The 14,443-nt window shown below is 37.7% G+C and overlaps 1 protein-coding gene across 4 annotated transcripts in view; it reads left to right on the forward strand.

Moving 5' to 3' along the window:
• Positions 1–249: 249 nt before the first annotated feature.
• The window catches only part of LOC148079891 (activin receptor type-2A-like), a 40,325-nt gene continuing 26,131 nt past the window's right edge, over positions 250–14,443 (forward strand). For all 4 annotated transcript variants that reach the window (XM_087791612.1, XM_087791613.1, XM_087791614.1 and 1 more), the window contains exon 1: positions 250–1,105. In XM_087791612.1, the coding sequence (XP_087647738.1) occupies positions 1,051–1,105 (55 nt within the window). In that variant the 5' untranslated portion in view covers positions 250–1,050. The remainder of the gene's footprint in view (positions 1,106–14,443) is intronic.

The raw sequence follows: 14,443 nt of genomic DNA on the forward strand, positions 1-14,443 counted from the left end.
TTTCGCGCGAACGTGTCTGGATGTCTCTGCCACGATACAAATGAATAAGTGTCACATTTAAAACACGGTGAGTATTCAATGAAAATAATGATGGATACTGTGCAAACATTAGATTTATTGTAATGCCCCACTTTCGGATAATTACATAAACATGTATTATTTGGAAAATCCAAACCGGATGTGTACTTAATCACAGAGCCCAGCTTTATCTAAGGGTCGGTGACGCCATCTTGAAATTGTCCCGAACCAGAGACGAAGACAAGCAAGCAAAGCGGGGCTTCGTCAAAAAAAACTATCACGACATCAACTCGATATTTTGCTCTTCGTGACGAGGATTTACGGCGCCATTCGGTCGCCGTCGACGCCGTGTGTTTTCTGCTCGACAAATGCATCTTTAAAAAAAAAAAGGACATCTGCAAGGCCCTGGTTTGTGTGAGTAAAGCTCACACCCCGGAGAAGGCGCCTCGTATTCGGGACGAAGAAGCCATAGAACCGCCGGGACCACAAGCAGAGGAGTTCGGAAGCCGACGTTTCCCCGTCGCCTACACAACCCCGTGAAGTTTTTTGGAATGATGCAGATAGTGTTTTCTTTGGGGGGTCTGGCTCGGAGCTCGTCGAGGAGAAGTTTGGCTGGACTGCGGAGTGAGCTCCAGTCTCCATCCGATGGATTGTAGTTGTGTTCCGGCCGCGGCTCGACGTGACGTCCCGCTCGTCTGGATGGTGACTCCTGCAACATAACTTTAGCTCGCTCTCTCTCAAAGAATGCTGAAATTCTGGCAAATATTCATCCCTGGCTGGAATGTCAGCGAGTCTTCCGTCATTGTTTGTCTTTAAAATAATCCTGGGAAATACCAACAAGCCTGTATGGGATATTGTGGATTTAAAGCTCCGAATGACATTAGAAAAAAATGCCTAAATATATCCTGAAATCTGCATCAACACTCATTTGACTTGAAGAATCTTTTTTTTTTTTTGTTGCTTTTTTTGTGCTTTTTTGGCAACTGTTTTTGATATTCTTCATACAGTCATTGGATCACATTCGAATGGAAAATGGGAAACGCTACCAAACTGGCCTTCGCTGTCTTTCTCATCTCGTGTTCTTCAGGTGGGTGTGGAAGGGATTCGAACTCAACATGTACATAAGTCACTCAAAAAAAAAACACTGCACGATCCACTGCATCCGAGCCAAATAATCTTGTATCTGCCATTTCACCTTTTCTAAAACATGGCCTCTTCTGTGCGTGCGTGCATGTGTGCGTGCGTGTGGGGAGCAGGTTGGTATTGCTCTGCAGGAGTCTTGTTGAATCTAGGTAAACACTAGTTTACTTATACAAATAAAGTGCAAACCTCTCAGCTCTTCTTCTGGGAGAATCTTGCATGCATGGTTAGTTTGACAGTCAAAGGATTATTGCAACTTTTATCTGTCAACATACATTTTATTTCATTTTTTTAAATTATAAATGGTGATGTTGAGGTGGCCACACTTTTTTTTGTGTGCTTCTGTTTGGAGTCACGGCATCTTTATTGCAAATGTACACCAGCAAGAGAATGGATCACCATTTTGGATTTCCGAATTTCTTTCTTTACCAGCAGTTACGTCAGATCCATAACTCCATCAATACACACCGTCCTCCAGAGATCATTGTAGGTCGATGCTGTAGAAAAAGGAATGGTTGTTGACAAAGAGTGAATATCTCAGTGATTCATTTTACTTTTTTAAAAATCTCTAATGCAATACAGTCGATTGAAATCAAAAAAGCCAAACGGTGTTATTGAATATAAGAATGTGTCGCACAAAGGTGTCTTTGCAAGGAAGAAAAATCTGACGGAAAATCCTCTCACTTTCAAATTAAAATGTTTTTAACTCGTCGCTCAATTGAAGCAAGGTGTTATTTAAGAGCAGTCTGTGATTATTCCTTTGCCCGTTATTAAGTGGGAGTATTGAGTGCTACTTACTTGAGCTGTCATAATAATCTGGGTGGAATTGGAACGTAACATCCAGCTGCTCTTCATGTTGGATAACTCTTAATATGCTACGTATTCATACTGTGACAGTTCTGCATATATATGTAATATGTTTGAATACATATTAATGTAAACCTATAATAATTATCATATAACGCATAAACCAGTGCTATGGTAACTCAATTTACAATAACCTATAAAGGATAGTTATTCTTTAACTTTTTTTTTTTATTCCTGTTGACTCAGGTTACTTACTTTATCAGTAATATCCGACTGCAAATGACAATTATAGATATTTCTTTTTTTTCTCACACCCCTATTGAGTATTCACTTATTAATCCTCTATCCTAAATCTATCAGATGGTAAATGATCAATATATTTAAGATTCTTGCAACTGAAAATAACTTCAGAAATGTTTACAGTAGACATACAAAGCTTGGTGTTCGCTACTCACAGTGACTACAAACATTTCTTATTTGAATTATGTTTAAGCACTTTTTAATCAATATTAAAATATACTGGATTTTTTTTGTTGTTGTTGGACCGCTGCTGCTAGACTTTAGTCAATGAGTCAGATACCAGTTTCAGTGAGGAAGGAAGTGGTTGAGTTGTGGTACTTGCGTATTACAAGTGTTAAGTATCTTTTTTTTTTTTTTGTATAAGTTAGGATAAAATGGTTGTGAGAAGTTACTGCTTGTCTGCCAAAATGCATCGGATTGTTGAACTTTGCCACCATTTTTGTGGTGTGTTGCTGCTTTCATTAGAGAGATTTGACATGGTCTAATGTTGTTCAGCTGCTGCTTGGCGTTTATTTTGTCTCTGGCTGGCATGTTTGACTGGCCCTGTAACACAATCAGGATCAAGGTTAACTGCTGAAGTGAGTGAAGGGGCCTCCAGAGTTCCCCCCCCTTTTTTTTTCTTCTTTGAGGTGAATTACAAAAGCATCTGTTGAGTTTGACATTTTTCAACATGACGCTGTCGCCAAATAATTTAATAGATTTTTGGTCGTGACTAGTGGTTTAATTTGAATTACAGTTGGGTCGGGTTTTGATACAACAGTTGCTGGTTTCCAGTGGCATTTTCCATTATTGGATTATTGGCATCAATTGTCCATTTACATTTTGGTTTGTTGTTCAGTTCATATGATCTAAGTTAATCATAAAGAATCAATTTGTGTTTTATTTTCATTTGGTTTTCAAATTATCTTGTGAAAAGGATGCCGGGGGAAAAAAAAATGTGCCTTCTTTTTAAAACTAGAATGTAATTGTGTGATATTTACACATCAGCTTGCTGGCTACATACATTTGTATAGTTGCTTTATTTAATGGTTAAGAAGTTTATATTATCAGGTTGTTTATAGATTAGCAGGCATACATAAGAGAGCTGTTGTTTTCAGTATGTTGCAGATTAATCTTTACTAAACAACATTAAATCCCTAAAAACTATGAGTTGGGTTCAAATATACTGCCAATACAAAAAACGTTACAAATAATAGCATATTTAGTGGCAAACTGCACAAAAATTGTATGACTGAGCTGATTATTTAGCGTATACGTCCTGCATGTTTGTGAGTGTGTGCTTTCTAATACGCACTGGGTGCATTATTTATTAGCTCCCAGAGGCCGAGGTGTATTTTTAAAGCCAAATTTAGCTTCAGTTTTCCTTCAGGTCCAACCAACCAGAATCATTCCATGGGTATGCATCATTCTGTGTTGCTGCGTTTAAAAGGAAAAAAACAAGACGCACAGCAAAGCTGGCCAAGGACAGATGTTGTGTGTGATGTTTTTTTAATTTTACTCAAGAAAAGTCTACAAAAAAATGATCCCCTTTTTTCATACGTTAAGTTACTGGATCATCTCACTAAAGGATTGTAACTAAAACTTGGAGTTCTGAAAGTTGAACATCCAAATGGAAACTGTGATCCTTGTGTGTGATGCAACACAATGCCATTTGTCAATTTGCCATTAAATGTTATTTTTAAAAGAAATCAATCAAACCGCAGCAACTTGAAATCACGTTAAAGCGAAAACATAGTTTGTCTTTTTTTTCAAAAAACCTTCTCAAAACAAACAAGTGAAATCGTGTACTGTATTGTATTATGCTAAAAAAGTAAAGACATCGCGGTTGATAAAATACTCTAAAAAGCATTAGGGCTGCTACATACACATTTACCACATAAACCTGTTCTTTAACTAGAATTAAGACTCATTAAAAACACTGTAATTATTATGATGGGAATTTTCCCCAGGAGTTGTCTGTCTTAACTTGCTCTTGCTAATGTAAGCCAATTTAATCGGAGATAAAGCACCTCGGAGCAAAAATAAGAAAAGATGTGGTGGCGGATAAGATCGTAGATGCCTTGAACAGGTTAAAGCAAATACAAGGGGATTATGTGGGAATACTTTCTGGCTCTTGCTGCTTAGGCAGAAAAAGAAATGAAAAACTTTCATTTCAAGTGTGAAAAGGTTGCACAAGGGAAAACGATAATGTTGAAATATAACTTTTAATTAAATGAGTAAAACAATAACTTGGATTAGTTATGTAATAACCATTTAGCTGTAGACCTAAAAAGTGTTACGCAATTATGTAGATTTCTTTGCGTTTTAAATTTATACACAACCCCACATTTATGTGGGAAAATTGTGTGCAACAGTGTTTAGACATGTTTTAGAATCAATTATCAATTGCAAATGAATGTTGTTCCCATGAATATGTTGAGTGCATGCCCAGAAGGAAGTGTGTTTGTGTGTTATTGCTGACTAGTATGGGTGTCAACAGCTACTCGTGTAAACAGTAGCACAGATATCATATCATAACCAGTTAGAAAACTCAATAACCAAATACACCTCCACATGAGTTTCTCACCAATATACAGTAAACATGCCTGCAAGGGATGCAGCGCTGCTGTTAACCAATGACTCGTGTGAGTTTTAGTCATGGGATGTGGGTACTTTGACCGTCAATATCTTTTAATGGAGAGCTTTTATGAACGACTGTACAGGTAACACAATTGTATTCATATTTACAATTTTAATTATACTTATACAGGGATTACAATGTTTATAAAATGCACCTAGTGCGACGTTGTAGTATTACAGCGTATTACAATATGTATTACAATGGAGCCTTTGGTAACGGCCTAATAGTTTACTAACATTTTGACAGATTTTTTAATGCCGTTTTACCCATGAAACCGGATCTAGGTCAGTGGGTAAAACTGGAATTAATGCATTATAAAACATGTGCTTTTTATTTTTTTTAAAGAATGGGTTTCAAGTTCACCTTAAGTCGGAAAAATACAGTAAATAAACTTATGTTATCTATTATGGTGGCATTAAGTAATTATTTGAAGTAGCTCTACAATGACAATTTGGTGTAACAATTACTGTCATTGCTGTAATGAGGATAAGGAAGTGTTTGAATTGAGATATAACCCTCTAGTGGTTATACACCACAAACGCCTGTAACAGTTTATATAGCAGTTACAAGCCTCGACCACGCGTGTATAGAAAAATTGTGTACATTGACCCCTGGGGCTTTCCCTTTTTTTCGAGCGAACTTCCTTTATAGAATATAATATCCATCTTCCTATTTAAAAAAAAAAAAAAAACTATTAAGCAGCTTGAAGTGCTTCAAGCTCAATTTTTGAGGGGTTTTCAATTTATTTACCATTTTAACATGAAAAAAATAATGTAAAAAATGAATTTAGAATTTTTCTCTGAGCTCCTTTGGATGTATATGTAGGTTTCATTTTGCCCGTATAGGTCTTATTATGATTATCTATCCCATAAGCATTACCTAAATTAATTGTTACACTCAAACATTCTAAAAGTCTTGTTCATCATATACATACACCTATACATTACTTTGTATTGCACCAAGGCCCCACCCAACTATGTAGACCAAGGTTCCTTTTTTTTTTGTTCACTAGGGAATTATTTTCACAGACAAGCATTCATATATATTCTTTGGACTGAGTGCAAATAGGTTGAAATGCAGGTGTGAGTCAGCAAGGCTTTTGTTGAACCAGTAGGTCACATGGTCTTTTAAGACGTTCTGCCATTGGTCAACACTGACCTTGAACAAATCTTTGTCGTTGAGCTTATTGTAAGTCAAGCCAGAAAAGAGCATCAGCTAAAAGCCTGAAATGTAAATGCAGACCGTGTGTTCCACGGTAATGGAAAGTCGATGAATTACCCCTCCAGCCAGGACTGACTGGAATGAAAACAAATGACATGGTACAGGGAGGGTACAATGTTTGACATCAACTTTCAAGGGAAGCGTATGACAAGCAAGAGATGAGTCTATAGCGTCTTCAAGGTGACGTGAACACAAGCGATGATCCAATGCCCTGGACAATTGGAATCGCATTCAGACCATTTCGTAGTGTCCCTTTCGTGAAGACCAAGCCCAAATGCAGTATTACTGTAATTAAGGCGTCCTGCAGATGTTGCCTCATGTGCTGGGGAGAGTTTCAGTCTAGACAAGCTGGCTGCACTGACGGAAAGGGTTTTCTTTGATCCTTGATTAAAAACTGTGAGCTATACATTCATCATGCTCTTGTTTCAGTCGCTCTCAGGGGCTTTCACCTGCTTTACACTTCCTCCCTTGTTATCCTCTTCGCTCTTCTTCACTCTCTTGGCAGAGTTCCTCCATGTCGTTGAATTCTCTCGAACCTCTTCGCCTCTTATCACAGGGACTACTGAAAGGTTAAGGTGTCTTATGAGCTTTGGGCAGGAGTATATATTGTCCCCGATGCTGTGACTGCTGCTGTCGGGTTCTGTCACTTTTGGGAATCTCAAAAAGTGTCTTTTCTGCCATAAACGGGAGATTTTTTGCTTTTATTCCCAGCTATTATCTCATAGACCAAAGACCAGTATTGAATTCTGCGCTTTTGGGCTGTGTCTCTGCCAACCAATCCACAAGCAGTATCAAATAAAGCCTCTTAAACAGATGTTTTATGGTGTTCCTCTCAGTCTTGCAAAGTGTATAGGTGCTAAAGTTGTGGCTATATTTACAGTGTATAGCTGCTGAAAAAAATCTGAGTTACTCTGATTTTTCCAAAATTTTTAAATGTATAAAAATGAGATTAATACATCTAACAAAGGGTATGTTTCACAGTTGCACAACTAAAAGACCATTCTAAATCAGTTTGGAATGCAGCAGTTTATTTTAATCCAGAAACGTTTGCCACCTCTCTGCTATTTTGACCACTCCAAGATGTCGACTGGGTTCTCCGTGTACCAAGTCAAGTGGATGTCTCGAGCAGTCTCAGCTTTTTCGCTTTTGCATCGTCAACGTTCGACCCATTCAGGCCTTGAAGTGACAGCCATTATAACAGAGAAGACATTACTTGGCTATAAAGTCTTAATCAAGCTTTTCCGTCCATGAACCTGGGATGACCTCTTGAATGCAGCCATTTCTCTTAGATATTGAAAGGAAACTGATAAAGAATCTTGTTGGCCTTGCCCACCCGCACTTTTTTTTCTGTCTTGTTCTACTTTGCTCTTAAACTTTTCTGTTTCTGTCTGTTTTGTACTTGGATTTTATTTTGGCTGTTTACATGGACTTTGCTTCTCTGACTATTGAGTTGTTCCAATGAAGTCATCGTTGGTCCTTGTTAGTTGATAAGCAATGAATCCTTTGACGGAAACCGTTTCTGTGCAACTTTTATTATGCGTCATTGTCGCGCTGGAAGACCCATGACCTCTTGTGGTGACATGGCTTCCTGACACCGGGCACTATTTTCCTCATTAAAGACACAGTCCATCCAGTGGCAGAAAAGGCAACGTGACTGCAATACATCTCTGAAGGGACCATGTGCTTATTTTTGTTCCATACAAACTGGTGTCTTCTACCAAAAAGTTATATTTAGATCTCATTTGGTCAGAGAACGATTGTGGCTTTGACCCATTCGTTTTGGGAGATTCCAGTTTTTGTCTTCTCGTCAGTAGTGGTGCCCTCCAGACATTTGTACTGTGGTGTCTCTCTATTCACATGACAGCAGATGGTGTGATCTGATATCAATTTTGTCTTCCATTCTGTTGCTATACAGGTGTCACTATTTTGAGAGGGTTCCAATAATAACGTCCAGCCCATTGTTTAGTTCACTTATTTAAGGTGTTGTTCAAAAGCAAGTACAAGAAATAAACTTGAATATATGAACATTTACAAGACTGCAGTGTTGCTGGTATTTTTGGCCATGACTATTCTTGTTTATGCGGATCCTACACGTTCAAATGACGTCATAGTTGGTTACAGCTTTGATCCCAACCCAGGTTGAGAAAAAACTAAACGATACTACCAAAGATAAGATGAGTTGAGAAAAGTCGGACAGAAAATGGTAATAATAACCAGATTAATTTATTATCAATTTTAACAGCTTGTTTCTTTTGCATGCACTTACAAACTATTTCAACAGATATTCAGACATTCTTGTTGAATTTGCACTAACTTTAAATTGGGTTGGATTAATGGAACTGGAACAAGCATGTTGCAATTATGCTTCGTAAGAGCAAAGCACGAGATAAGCTAGCAAGTGGAATTAATTTGGATTTCGGTCAATCATTGCGTGTACGTGATAAACACGGTGAAGGCCTTTGTGAACGTCTCATGTCATGGTTGTAAACTCCTTTTTCTGGTCGATCAGCAGCTTTTACTTAGAGGGGATTTTTTTGCCTTGTCACACATCTATTGTATTGCATTGAAGTTCCTAATGTGTAGCAAAATAAATTTGACAGTAAACATTTTTATTTAAAATTTAAAAGGAATACAGTTTGTTGTTGTTGTTGGGTAACTCTTGTCTCATATTGAAAGTGAAAAATGTCATCTATTATTGGTTGAGAAGCTCTTTAACATAGCTCTATTAAAAAGGCAAAAACTTATTTCACTTCACATCTCTGGTATTGGTAAACAAAACTGTAAACCCTAAATTGCTTTTTTTTGAGGATAAATTTGTAGCTCCCCAAGCTTGAAACGTAATCTCAATTAAAAATAAACAAGCGTTGGCGTGTTATTTTGGCTGCGTGGGGCCTCGTGACCAGTTGGTGTCATTAGTTTACACTAAATATAAAGATGAGCTCGGAGTCGTAGAGGCTCTTTGACGCCTGCGCTGATGAAAGATAGGGATTTATCTACTCCATAGACTAAAAGCTTTGTCTCGAAAATAATTTTTTTTCATTTCGACCTGTGAAAACCATTTCAACTATTTTAAATACATTTTCTTGGAGAAAAACAGTTACCACATTGCAATGAAATTAAATATGATGTTAATATTTTTCAACACCCCTTTTTAAAAAAAACCCTCTACATTATAAATGATACATTTTTGAAACATTTTCTTTATGCCACCCCCTCTTCTGCTTCCCCTCTTTTCTTCAAGACTTTCATGTGAACTGCCTCCTAAGCTTCGTATTCACTCACTTCTTTCTCTCTAACTCATTTTAGAACATTTTATTTTAATTCGTACGCCTCATATCCATGATGGAAAACTTTGGTTTTCAATAAGTGAGAAAAAGGATTCTCTACAAATGCTTCACTTTGGCATTTTTTCCAGTGTCTTGAATGTCAGTTCTCAATTTCAAGCAAAAGACGAGCAGAGTAAGTGCTCATAAATTAAAAAAAAACAAAAACTTTCCTGTAGGGACAAAAGTAAGTCAAGGTAACGTTGCACATTGCATCATGCGTTTATCTTCTCACACAGCCAAAATTATATTTACAGACCTTCAATTATTTTTAGCAATACAAAGAAAACATGACAGATAAGAGAGGCGATGACTTCTTTCCAAGTTTATCGTCCTCCTTGGAACGACAAAAGTAATGTTTTTCAGGCGGGAAACAAGTTTGGCAACAATATGGCTTTATCACCGAAATGGAAATAAGTCGGTGTATATATATATATATATATATATATATATATATATACTGTATATATATATATGATATTCAACGAAAAATTAAGGTTGTATGTTTAAGCAGTTGCTAAACGAAACTATTCATGTAAATCATTTGAGACTTTAAAAGACACCACAACACACCTATTTTAATGGAGGAGACGTCAATCCTTTTTATTGACTCTGCGCTGCGTGTATGTTGGGACAAGCAGGCTGAATCGTGGTTACTGTTGCTTCTTTTCACATTGAGTTATTGAAATGGGGAAAGGTTGTCGGTTAAATCTAAACCTTGTTTGTGTCCTTGTGTCCCTGAGCAAGGCACTTAACATTGATAGCTTCTGATGGTTAAACTGGCACTCTCCATGGCAACCTATTCCTGTCGGTAAGTGAGGTTGTGAATGAATAAGTGACTTAATGTAACGCGTTTTAGGTGCTGAATAAGCATAGAAGGCGCTTTATAAGACATAGCTACCTATTTTACTGTTTGAGTTTATGCCAGATTTTTTTTTTCCTAAATTGGAGCACATGGACCTATTTGATAACCACAATTCGTAAGCAAATATAACCGTTGATATTTCTAATGTTAAGTACACAAGCTAAGTCAATGCCTTCGAGCATTCTTGGATCTACCACTTAATTATAAGATGGTATTCAAATGTCTGCATGTCTGTTCTTACAAAGGAAGGGTGCCAAAAAGAACATTTTCCAGTTTTCCTTTTTGCCTTGTTTTAAGAAGTGACTCAAACTGAACGTTGTGTTGTGGAATGTGTTGATAAATGAAGTGGATTTTGCAAAAAGGGATTGTCACCTTATATCTACTATAACTACTAAAATGATTATAGCCGCTATATCCCAAAATATTTAATGCCATACGAAGCTTAAGATGCTATTGTATATTTGGATTATTATTTCACAAAAAGTCACGTTACAAAAAAAGAAAATTCCATGGCTCTGAAAGGCAGTTACATAATCTCCATGACTGTAGACGTCTGTTTCCAAGAGGTAAAAGCTGTAAAATAAGGGGTCTGTTTTGATTAACATGAGGGTCCGTGTGTTCACGGCACACAAAACATTTGTATTGATTGTTTAAGTTGTGAACCCCTTTGCAAATTCACCACCTAGTTACGCCTAATCTTGCACCGTCTTAGATAAAGAACAGTATAGGAGTATTAAAGTACAGGGACCAAGGGACACATGTCTTCTCGTATAAAACTGCCCGTCCTGTAAAGAATGTCCGGCATGCAGAGGGTAAAACTCGGCCTATGTAACTCAGCAGGCGTCCCTGGTATGCACCTTTTTAATGTGCAAACGCACAGTTGACTACAGATGGTGGCGAGAGACTGAAGCACTCTCCTGACCTGTCCGTCGAGCGGCCCCATCAACGCTAATTGAGGCAAGGACCTACGGGCATTTGTTGCTGTTGCATACCAGCGAGGATTAAAGGGATTGGATTCAGTCGCTGACTGTGGTGTTTTTTAATGCCCACTCTCACCATGTCCCCTCCTCCTGGCTATGGAAAGAGTGCAGCCTTTGTAACCTGCTCGCTCAAGCCAACCCAACCGCCCCTGCCATGTCACGACACCATCTGATTGGTGCATAAACGTAACTTCAGCTAGATCAAGGCGACTCTGTTAAAAAATTACAGTAATAAGTGTCCACGCTCAAAAGCATCCTGTTTTTCATCCAGGCTCCCTCACCAACTCTGATTTGGTACCACGTTATCTTTCGTCTCCTAAAAATAAGTATTCCTTGTCTTCACTGTTTCATTGATGTCCCAAGGAAAGGCAAACTAAGCCAATGCGGCTCATTTCACGTTAAGCATCGACTTCTGAATCTACACGAAGTCCATGAAAAAGTGCCTGATACTCATTCAGGCAATAAAGTTCGCCGCAGGCCAGTGGTCTCTTGAGCCGTCCCTGGTGCCTGATACCTGCAAGAGTCAAACGGCTACAATTGCTGTAAAGAAAGTCTTTGTCCCAACATGCCTACAGCTGCCCTGAAGCCAAGCACTGGAATATTTTTCTGTAGATTAATGTCTACGTTTTGTAATCCAGGGGCAAAAAAACAGTGGCCCCTTATAATGCCAGGCTGAGTTTAAAGATACCTTTTGTATGGTCATAGACAAGCTTCTGATTTTTTATTATAGTTGTTCAAAACATTTTGATTTAAATGCATTACTTGTGATAAATACGTCATTCCGTGTTGTGTAGGCTCTTTTCGCCTTTAATGATTCCTTGTTTGTCAAATGAATTGATATATTTTATATAATCTTATATATATTTATTTTGAATATTCTTTTTATCTATATTTTTTCAATTTCCTGATGGTTATTTCTCTTTAACCTGTATGTAAAATTATATTTATATATGCTCAATATGTATTTGAGCTGCGGTGCTTTGATTTGTGGCGCAAAAACAACCTTACAAAAATCCAAGAATCAATGGTCAGAAATTAATTTAATGTTCTATATTGCAAATAAGATTTCAAACTTATTTAAACAAAGATGTTCAAACTTTGTCTACCTCGTCAATTCGTAAAGCTGTCTTTGACCCATGTTATTAAATATTTCACATTTACCAACACAAAGTAAAAACTTGTAAATCGTTCCCACAATCTCTCAACGTTGTTGTAGAATTACAGGGTTGTTTTGTGTAGGTTGAAGGAGCGCTCGCAAATATAGCCGCTGCCTGCTGAGAACACTACAACCATCCAGGGTTTTCGGTTATTTATTTATATCAAGAGGCAATTCACACATTGTAGCTTCGCCTATAAGTCGATGTGGGGGAGGTTTTATCTTTGTAGCGGCAGCAAAATCTGACATCTGATCCCCTGCATAACTTTTTACTCAACACACAAACGATCGCTGGCTTTTGTTCTGCTCGTCACACTTGTTCACACACACTTTAGAGCTAATGTATTGCAACTGTGTCTGTATACAGATAAGTTGATCCTTTGTTCGAATTCCATCATAATGAACAATCCCGGCTCCTGGCAGCTGCACAAAAAAAGCCCCGATGAATGAGTTGTTTACCTCCTTTACTGCACGCAGTGCCGAGCGCAGGCCCGGCCCGCCAAGATGCCTCTTGATTATGAGGCTACTAAGCAGAGTGGGCACAGCCCGCCCCGGTGACCGGCCATTAAAGAGAAAATTAGATTGAACGTCCTTTGTTCTTAGGTAGCGCGTGAGTGGAAATCTTCCTGTTGCTTAAGCGTTTTAATTATCACAGTCATCTGTTTTTGAAGTTTTATTCAACTTGGCAAGAAGAATATTCAAAGCTTAAGTTTTAAAAATCTTGCCTTAAGATTAAAATTTCATCACTCTTTAGGAGCTTTTAAAAGAGAAAAAAAAAAAGGAAAGCATTTTTTCCTCATGGTGTCGTGGCCTCCGATACAGCTCTTTATGAATTGACTCCACTTTTGTGACCCCTTGGCGACAGGACAAAAGATTGAATTTTCTGAGCTGCCTGTAGATGATCATTTGCGGCGTCTTTGCCAAGTTGGCCATCTTTTCTGTTTTCATATTACGTTTCTTTCTCAGCAGCCGTGGCACCTTTCTTTGTTTGACGGTGCAGAGACCTGGTGCTTATTTGGAGCGCTAAATTCCATTTGTGTCCACCTCCAAATGTCAGCACGCAACTCTCGGGACGAGGTGTGACAAGGTTGTTTCAGTTTCTCGAATGTAGGGGGGGGGGGGACTTGAACACACCGTAACTAAAGTAGGTCACTTTATCCTTAATACAACTCATGCAACAGTCATGCAGAAAAATGAATCTTTTAGGGCTGCAATGAATCGGTTGCTTCTGTCGCTCTGTATAAAATAAATTAAAAGCGCTGTTATATGTTATATCGCAATATGCACTCTTTCAGACAATTATGTAATGATGGCTTTTTGAAGCGTTGAAAGGAGTTCCACCGGAAATATCCACTGCGTTCTCGCAGATAGTTAACTGAAATTGCAATTCCAGAGACTTATGAAACTTGTGTCAAGACTACTGTAAAGGCAGAATTGCTTTTGCACTTTTAGTAAAAAAAACAAAAACACTTTCACTCAAACATTTTCTACAGGTACAAAATCTGAATGTTCATCATGTTAATGGGTACAGTGCAAATAAATGCAACATTTGAAATTCTTTGGTCATTTTCTTTCCACATTAATGGAAAAGGTAACTTTTGGACAAGAGGTTTAAATATTTGGACCTTTCTATGTTTGAAAGTATTCACATTGATTTGTTTTTAAGGCTCATTAAAAAATCGTATCGCCAGATTCTTTCCAAAAATTCAAACAAATGTGAAATATATTTGTGGATGTTGAGACACAGTTTCCCCAATTTTCACAAATGTATACTTTAAATTCCCTTTATACTTTTGACAAGCTACTTTTTCTAATTGCTCAATAGTTTAATAGTCAAAATAAAAAAAATACCGCATTAATATCGATATTGCAATTCTAGACACAAATATCGAGCAGCCCTAGAATCTTTGTAGTCAGTGCAGGGCTTTACAAGCTACTTGTTTTCCTCTTACTACTGAATTCATGTAATTTCAATGTTATTTATTTTTACTCTTAATCTATATCAACAAGAAT

The sequence above is a fragment of the Callionymus lyra genome, chromosome 5 (genome assembly GCF_982586985.1).
Source record: "Callionymus lyra chromosome 5, fCalLyr1.hap1.1, whole genome shotgun sequence".
Classification (NCBI taxonomy): Eukaryota; Metazoa; Chordata; class Actinopteri; order Syngnathiformes; family Callionymidae; genus Callionymus; species Callionymus lyra.